Source organism: Ambystoma mexicanum, chromosome 10, assembly GCF_040938575.1.
Source record: "Ambystoma mexicanum isolate Mex_15411 chromosome 10, UKY_AmexF1_1, whole genome shotgun sequence".
In the NCBI taxonomy this organism is placed as follows: Eukaryota; Metazoa; Chordata; class Amphibia; order Caudata; family Ambystomatidae; genus Ambystoma; species Ambystoma mexicanum.
Genome location: NC_090932.1, coordinates 766344717 through 766354062, shown reverse-complemented (window position 1 = coordinate 766354062; position 9346 = coordinate 766344717). Strand labels below are relative to the sequence as shown.

Sequence of the window (9346 nt, the reverse complement as noted above, 5' to 3'; positions counted from 1 at the left end):
ATGCTGAAATTTAAAAGGCTACAAATCTATCTAACAATAAGTGCTCTATGGCCAGGGGCATAGGAGACACATACAATCTGGGGGGGACAGGGGACACCTAGGGACTTTGCTTTTTTTTTTATTTATTGTGTTTTAGTCAAAGAACTCAACTTTTCACAAAATTACAAAATTAATTAAAATAGCAGTACGTATTAAAACAAGAGAAAAGTAGAAAAGAAAACAGAAGAAAATTAAGAAAAAGAAAAGCAGTTCAGAGTATAAAAATCCTTTAATTTGGCTGGAAAACCTTAACTAACTTTGACTGCCCTGCTAAATAGTGAGATGTTCATGCAGTCCCACTTCAGACCAGTTATAAGAGGAAGCCTGTCGTGCCAGAATCGTGTAATCCTTTGCACTGTCTGCAGCTTGTCTCAGTTGTTTCCTAATGCGTGTTCTACTTAGCTGATGTGCATTTTGCCTGAAAATTAACGACGGGCGTAGTATGATTTTGAAGCACCGTGCAGGCTCATGAAAACGGTGCTCTGTGTTCATTTATCTTCCACAATTCTAGCGAGTGCAACGTTAAGTTTGGAGTTTTGCCTGAAATCATGGTATGTACTGCTGTCCGCCTGCGGCCTGACCGCCCTCCGTGTGTTTTATCATATGCACTGCCAAGAAAAGATCTGGTGCCAGATTATCAAAACTTCGCTCTTGTGCAATAAAATATAGCAAATTAATATAGAACTCATTTTTGAAGTATAAAAAACATGACATGGTGCAAACAGGTTTGGCCCCAATCCCTATTATTTAAAAAAAAATGTTCACTGGGGTTAAAATGAAAGAAAATGTATTGTTGTAGATATTTGCTGTCTAACGTCAAATGTGGTATACATGTTTATGTCATGTAACCAACTAGTGCACACATCAGTCGGATTCTTTTTGTTCTAATGTAAAGTTCTTTTCTTTTTACATAATACGTATTGTGACAAAACTTGTCTGCTCCATTCCGTATTAAGCATTTGCCCATTTTTTTGCACTGGTGGAGATGTTAGATTCTGTAGCCCCAGGTAAACACGGCAAGTACTACATTTCCACGAAACCAGCAAAGAAAAGACCCTGCCCAGACTAAAAGCTGAACAAAATATAATCACGAATCTGCCCTAAAGAAAATGGCGAGAAACCACATCAAATATGAAAGTTACAATGACAAACAATTATAGCTCTTTTTTTATATGTAAGTGGGTTTTGAACCTGGTTGGTCAGTTTGGTGTTCTGCCATAGATGGATTCCTTAACCTGGATATTATATTGTGCAGGAAAAGATGACCGTGCATTTAGAGTAACATTACAGCCAGTGTGTTCAATTAATTGCTGACTGGTTCACAGTTACAGGTGGAAATTATCTGTGAATTAAATGCAAACACTGGTGTCCCACTCCATTAGTCGGAGTGAACACCGAACAAATGCATGGCCCTGCAGTATGACAGAAGCCATTTTGCAAACATAGGGTGGCGTGTGAGAGGAGAAAGGGAAGGTGGTAAGGAGAGGAAGCAAAAAGGAGGAGAAGAATGGTGATTCTATGACAAGACTGGAGGCGAGCATTATGCTTCATCTTCTTTTATTTCTACCCTTCAGCAGTTCAACCAACATATATAACAAATCATGAAAAAATGTCTTAAAGTAGCAACTTTTCTTTTTTCCAAAAACTACACAATCCATGAACCTCTGTAGTCCATGCTCCCTCCACCAGTCACAATCCACTTCCTGTGCCTGGGCTCCTCCTCTTCTTTTACTGCTCTTCAAGCAGATAAGTACTATTTCTTTCCTCTCCCAATGCCTGTAGTAGAAATTGGCTGACTGAAGAGGGGAAATGTGGATTAATGATAGAACATATGTTTAAAGAGTGTGTCTGGCAAGGGGAACGTGAGAGAATTGGTTTGGCGGAAGTCTTTACCGAAAAAAAAAAAAAAAAAAATAATAATAATAATAATGAGTGATATGTCATGCTACGCGCGCGCGCGCTAAGCGTAGTAATTTTCCCCTACCACAGGAACACTCGCACGGGGGCCTCGGCGGAGCCCCAGGGAAACTCCCTTGACCGATAGGGACGGCCGTGAGGCTGACGGCCCCGTGCCGTATACCCGGCACTCCAGGGGTTCAGTCAGCCTCACGAGCGACCGGAGACAGGTCGCGCATAGCCTCCCACTGGAGGCCGGAGCTTGCGCTCGAAGCGCGGGGCGGATCGCCTCTTCGACATAGCCCCCACCCGCGGGTGGGCGGAGCTAGCGCGCGAAGCGCGGAGCGTCTCGCTCCAACAACATAGCCCCCACCCGCGGGTGGGCGGAGCTTACACGCGCGAAGTCGCGTAGCGTCACAGCGAAGCGGGGAAGGCAAAATTATCTTTCGCCAGCGTTCGTAGACGCAGAGTTTCTCGACCCCAACTAGTTGGGAGCGAATTTAGCGATCGTTCGATCACGCACAGCACGATCAGCTGAGACACTAACCTCAGCACTGCTCCTAGTCCTCTAGCCACAGGAGCTGGGCGATTCGAGGCCAGGAGCCCTACACTGCCGTGAAGCAGTAGACGATTGATTGGAGGCCGGAAGGCTAAAAAAGGACAAAGGTGCAGCCACATACACAAAAAAAAAAAAAAAAAAAAAAAAAAAACAGAAAACATCATAAGAGAGTGGTGGGCGTGCTAAGACACCTGTTCCAGGTATTTTAGGCACACAGCACAGAGGAATATGTCAGACTTTGAGTGGAGTGAGGAGGAGCAATCCCTGGACCTCGCTGCCAGCTTCAAGCAAGTGCTGGGTAGCTCTCTCATGGATGCAGTGGCAGAAGGGGTGAGACCCCTACAAGAAAGGCTGGAGACCTTAGAGACTATACTCTCGCAGCCAAAGTCCAGCACCAAAGGGGATAAGCGCACGCCCACAGAACCCTTGAATGAGGGGCATAAGGGGAGAAAACTAGCCCTAAAGAGGAAATCCTCTGACGACCCCCGGGGCTCATATGAGGAGGCGATAGAAAAGGCCTCGGAGGTGCCTGACGCTTTTGCTAAGCTCAAAGAAGCGTACCTACTAAAGCAGGCAGTGCCGAACCTCACGACCCCCACTCCAGGGGAGGATAATATTGGAGAAGACCTCGGCTCGGAGGAAGAGCTAATAGATGAGCAAGGCTCTTTAGGAGATGAAGAAGTCGAGGAAGAGGACTGGACTAGACCCAGTGGTGGCAAGAAAGCGAGGAAGGAGAAACACCTCGTAGAGAACGAGGAGGATATGTTCGACCCAGACAGCATACGTAATCCAAGGTCCACCGAGTGGCAACCATCCCCCCGAGTGACTCAGTATATGGCAGCAAGATTACGCAAGCCACTAGACAAGGAGGTTAGACAGCGCCTGCGGGCAGAGTGCCCGCGCCCAGATTTGCCAGGAAAGGTAGCGGAAGCACCGGAGCTTGACCCAAAAATGCTGACCTTCGTAGCCAAGACGAGCAAGGACCCCCGTAAGGGGATTGACAGATCCTGGAAATCCTGCCAGGAGAAGCTATTAGACTTAGCAGGTCCGCTCGCAAAAATTATGGACCTCGCAGAGAGGGCGAAGGACACGGGCGAAGAAGTGGATCCGGAAGCCCTCGCAGGGTGGGCTCAGAGAGCCGTCTGCCTGCTTGGAAACGCGAATTGTGCCATCGCGTCAGAGAGGAGAAAGGGCCTATTGCTCAAGATAGACTCGAAATTGAGTGATCTGTCATCATATGAAGCAGGGGAAGGTGCACAAGGCCTCCTGTTCGGAGAGACCTTTGGGAAGGAGATGGGCCGGTTCGTAGGAACATTCGCGTCGCTAGAGAAGGCCCAAGCATCTATTCGCAAGATATTCCCCAGCAGAGTTTTTGGAGGGACCGGCCGCTACAGAGGTCGCGCTGCCGGTCGCTACCAAGGAGGGAGAAGACCTCAGAACACCAGGGCACAATACTGGGAAAACAAGAGCCAAGACACCTTTTTCCCGTCCAGGGGGAGATTCCCAAGAGGCCGAAGGCCCAGAGGATCGGGAAGAGGCCAAGGATTTACACCAGGTGAGAGCGATTATGTATCCCCCAGTAGGGGGGAGGACGCGCAGATATTTAGAGAATTGGCGCAAGCTTTCAAGCGATTCCTGGATACTGCAGACCGTCAGCGGTCTACATCTAGATTTCATAGAAACCCCAGTGCAGCGATACGAGCCGCGGGGTCAGAGATTAGCGCAAGCAGAACTAGCATGGCTAGACAGCGAGATAGAGCAGCTAGTCACCAAGCAGGCGATAGAGAAATGCGAGACAGCCCCGAAATTTGTGAGCAATATGTTCCTAGTACACAGGAAGGAGAAGGTACGCCCGGTGATAAATCTCAAAGAGCTGAATGGCTGGATCATATATCGGCACTTCAAGATGGAGGGCGTCCATCAGCTCAGAGACTCCCTAAGAGAAGGAGATGGGTTGACGCGTCTAGACCTAAAAGACGCTTACCTCACAGTACCTGTTCTCGAGGAGTACAGACCATTTCTAGCTTTTCGCTGGCGAAGTCGATTCTGGCAATTCAGATCGATGCCATTCGGCCTTGCTTCGGCACCATGGGCTTTCACAAAACTAATGAAGCCGGTAGCAGCAGCAATCAGGGAGAAAGGAGTGAGGCTCATTATCTACCTGGACGATCTCCTGCTTCTTGCAGAAGATCGGGAGGTATTAGTGTACCAAACGAGATGGGTACAGGACCTTCTGGCCTCGCTAGGGTTCCTAGTGAACACAGAGAAATCAGATACCATACCAGCGCAGAGGTTAGATTTCCTGGGATTCATTCTAGACACCAAGAAAGCGACCTTAGAACTTCCAGCTCGGAAGATGAGAGACATCAAGAGAGAGATCAGAGTATGCTTAGAGAAGCAACAAGTATCTCTCAGGACATTAGCGAGAATAGTTGGGCTGCTAGCAGCATCTATCCAGGCCATTTTTCCGGGGCCACTGCACTACCGTGCATTGCAGAGATTGAAGATAAAGCATCTGCAGCTAGGTCTGAAGTACCATCAACAAGTGCCGCTGGATCAGGACTCGATTACAGAGCTAGAATGGTGGTTAAAGAATATGGACGCCTGGAATGGGCGAGCCATATTCGGAGACAAACCGGACTTGATAATAGAGTCGGATGACAGTCGGAAAGGCTGGGGAGCCAGATGTGGGTCTTTACAGACCGGAGGCAAGTGGAGCGAAGAAGAGCTTCGTCTACACATAAACTGCCTAGAGCTCCTAGCAGGATCATTCGCGATCAAGGCCTTTACGAAAGAGAGAGTGAAATCTTGTGTTCTGCTGAAGATGGACAACATATCAGCAGTGCGCTACATCAACCATTTGGGTGGTACGAGATCCAAGATGCTCGCAGAGTTAGCGAAGGATCTGTGGCATTTCTGCCTTCGATCAGGGACGTCGGTGACAGCAGAGTACCTGCCAGGGACACTGAACGTAGTAGCAGATTGGAACTCGCGGTACCTGACGGATTCCAGCGATTGGAGGCTGGATCCAGCAGTGTTTCAGAGACTAGACACGAGATGGGGACCATTGCAAGTAGACCTGTTTGCCTCCCGGCTCAATACGCAGAAGACCAGCTATTTCAGCTGGAGGCTGGATCCGGGAGCGCTAGGAACAGACGCGTTTCTGCAAGAGTGGATAGGAGGTCCACATTACGCTTTCCCTCCCTTTGTGATGTTGAGCAGAGTATTGGCGAAATGCCGGAGGGAGAAAGCAGAACTAGTTCTAGTAGCACCATTATGGAAGTCTCAAGTGTGGTTCCCCACCCTAATGGAACTAGTATCAGACATTCCCAGAGTCCTCCCCGACGAGGAGCGACTACTCACGGACCCAGCTGGGTCGTGTCATCCTCTGAGAGTGAGAGGGACACTCCCGCTAGTCGCGTGCAGGATATCCGGAAACGTTGGGCCTTGCCAGGAATTTCGGCGCAAGCTGCTCAGCTTATCGCTGAATCCTGGGCTCCATCCACTAGGAGGAGCTATGACTCAGCTTGGGCAAAATGGACAAGCTGGTGCAAGGACAGAGGTGTTCATCCCGTTTCGGCACCTGTAGTGGAGATTCTGAACTTTCTAGCGAACTTATTACAGAGCGGTAGAGCTTTCCGTACTATAGGAGTGTACAGATCGGCGATTTCTGCGGGTCACACGCCATTAGAAGGCGTCCCGGCAGGAGAACATCCGGCGGTGGTTAGGCTCATCAGAGGAGCTAGATTTAAAGCGCCGCCGGATCCCAAGTATACCACGACATGGGAAGTGACGACAGTGCTGCGCCTACTAGCGAGTTGGCCGACTAATGAATATCTCTCGCTTAAGCAATTATCGGGAAAGTTAGCGATGTTGCTATGCTTGATCTCCTGCAAGAGAGTATCGGACGTAAGAGCACTAGATGTTAACAGACGATCCTTCGGGCCGGAGGGAGTTACATTCTCCATAGTCAGAAGGACCAAGACAGGGACATCTACGGTACATTATCCGTATTTCCCGAGTAATTCGAAATGGTGCGTAGCACGATGCATCAAGGAGTACGAGAGTAGAACGGCAGAGTATAGAGCAGCAAGTACTACTCAGTTATTAATTGCGCGCAGGAAGCCCTATCACGCAGTGGCATCAGCTACCATCGCAAGATGGGTCAAGGAAGTTATGCAGGCAGCAGGTCTGAATGTGAGCACGTATGGAGCTCATTCGGTGAGGGGGGCAATGGCCTCGGCAGCCGTGAGAGCAGGTGTGCCTTTGAATGAGATAATGCTGGCGGCAGACTGGTCAAGCGATAGGACTTTCAAAGAATTTTACTTTAAGCCAGCGGAGAGTTTAGCAAGTACGGTGTTGGGTAAGCTTTGAACAAGCATAATGCTCGCCTCCAGTCTTGTCATAGAATGTAGATTACCCCTGCTATCTGCGCAGGGAGTATTAATTCTATTAAAGACTAGGAGGCGAGCATTAAATTCCCACCCGAGTCTGGTACTGTGTATACGATGGCAATGCTTTATTATGTATCAGTACGAGACGTTGGCACCACCCTAACATAATCTTGTGTTGATCTTTTCATAGGAGAGGATCAGAAGAATAACTGATGGTGAAGACGGAGCAGAGAGGGTCAGGAGCACAGAGCCCTCGCAGCAATTAAGTTAAAGTCCGGAGAGTCTTCGCACAGTTGTCGAGGATCAGTTAGAGACTTTCAGAGCGAGTAAAAGCAGAGGAGGAGCCCAGGCACAGGAAGTGGATTGTGACTGGTGGAGGGAGCATGGACTACAGAGGTTCATGGATTGTGTAGTTTTTGGAAAAAAGAAAAGTTGCTACTTTAAGACATTTTTTCATGATTTGTTATATATGTTGGTTGAACTGCTGAAGGGTAGAAATAAAAGAAGATGAAGCATAATGCTCGCCTCCTAGTCTTTAATAGAATTAATACTCCCTGCGCAGATAGCAGGGGTAATCTACATTGATTGGCGTGGCCCCCAGAAGATGATGTTGGTGACTCTGAGATCGAGAGGCCAGAAGTAAGCACGAGATGTGAATCACTGAAGAGTTGAAGTGGTGGAAGAGAATGCAAAATAAATCAAAGTATGATGCGAATTGAGGAATGCTTTTTGATGCAACATTTTCAACATTATAGAAAATGAAACAAATAATATGCAAACCGTATAAAGGAAGGCGCCAAAACTATGTGGAAAGGGCAGGGAGAGAATACAAAAGGTTAAAAGGGAGCTATAAGGAAGGAAGAGAACGTTATCCTACCTCCTACACCACCTCAAGCCAGCTGTCCCGCAATGCTGCCTCAAAGTGTCCCCAGTGCCCACGCCGCTAACGACGGAAGCACGTGGTGCGTGCAGTCCACGCTGAACGCAAAGGAAAAAGCTCCCGAAGCCCACACCAGACTTCAGAGGGGCTGGCTGCCACCATCAGGCAGCCAAGGGCTCCTGTCAAATGTTTATGCTTCATACCTACTCTCACTGGTAGAGTTTCCTCAGATGACCACCAGAGCCAAACTTGCCTCGTGCCTCCTTCTGTGATGCTGCGCACCTTTTCCAGCCTTCAGCTTGATAGTCGGTACCTTCACTCAATACTGCCAGTGTTGCCTGTTACATTGCAGGGTAGTTTGCCACAGTGTGAGACTGAGACTTCATGAATGACGTGGACCCATCTCAAGAGGGCCTGAAAGTCACAATGTTCACAGTATTTGGTTGAAATGGCTGCAGCTAACACCACAAAGAATGTTCTAGTAACCTGTGTCTCTGTACATTTCTGCTTTTGGTTAGGTTTTAAAGTCTGGGTCATTGGCACCTCAAATGGCAATTTGCTCTTCAAAGCCCGCCGTTTAATTATTAGTCCGTACCTATGCCTAAGTAAACTGAATCACAAAGTAAACATATTTTTAAAAGAGTTAAAACATGGACTGCTTCATTTCTGCTTCTTTGACAAGCATAATCCATGTTGACTTTTTTTGTGTAAATTAAACGTTTTGCACATTATGCATATCTGCAAGATACATGTCTGTGCCAAACAATTCTCTGAGGTAAGTGACTTCATCACACAGTCCCTTCTAGGTTGTATCTATGTCTTGAAGGTAGCGCAACCTATAGGGCAGCTTGCACAGATCCCAAGTTGCCCAAAGTGGTGTAAAATCATAAACATGTGACTGCTTTAAGTTAACATCGTATTGCATTGTGGTACCTGAAATCTTCCATCTATAGTGCAGAGATGCTGAATGATATGAGCTACACACGCCAGAGCCCACAAAACATGATCTGAGAGCTGTTCCTCATTAGTAGCGTTATTGGTTGGGAGAGTTTTCCTATTAACCAGTTCAGTGCTTTCGGATTACTGCTGTGCAGCAAAATAGACATTTACTTGTGCCACTGTGCTCCTCAGATGGTGCCAGTGGCACATGTTTGTAGACAGTGGCATAACATAAAATTTGGGGGCCCCCCTGCGTGCCATGCTGAGGGCCCCCCCCAACTCGGCAACAAATCGCGGCTCATGCCACACTCTGTGCCGGCCTAGATGATCACACTTGCACAATGCGTACAAACGTGCTGCTGAAGGGCCATGCCGCACACTGTACTAGGAGAAAGTTATAAATATGTGTTTTAATGCAATATACAGCACAATTTCTGAGAAAAACGGCTAAAAAGCCAGAGTGTTTGCAATTGTTTTGTAGGGTAACACCAATCCAATACATACAAGTCACCAACAGTGCACAGGAACATAAATGCTTTGCTATTAAAAATTCCATGCCACATTGAAAACATGTCCCACTGGCTGCACAATGTAGACCAGTGTAGACACATAATAACATTACAGAAAAGTATGCCAGGC

General features: G+C 47.7%; 1 protein-coding gene across 1 annotated transcript; it reads left to right on the top strand.

Moving 5' to 3' along the window:
- Positions 1 to 2326: 2326 nt before the first annotated feature.
- LOC138491723 (uncharacterized) lies at positions 2327 to 7406 on the top strand. The gene is made up of 2 exons (XM_069618412.1): positions 2327 to 4049; positions 7079 to 7406. The coding sequence occupies exons 1-2, from the start codon at positions 2723 to 2725 to the stop codon at positions 7099 to 7101; spliced, it is 1350 nt and encodes a 449-aa protein (XP_069474513.1). The 5' UTR covers positions 2327 to 2722; the 3' UTR covers positions 7102 to 7406.
- The last annotated feature ends 1940 nt before the right edge of the window (positions 7407 to 9346 follow it).

Coding starts and splice junctions, on each gene's coding strand:
- LOC138491723 (XM_069618412.1), top strand. CDS start 2,723: ATGTCAGACTTTGAGTGGAGTGAGGAGGAGCAATCCCTGGACCTCGCT. Junction 4,050..7,078: donor AGGCCAAGGATTTACACCAG/GTGAGAGCGATT, acceptor ATCTTTTCATAG/GAGAGGATCAGAAGAATAAC.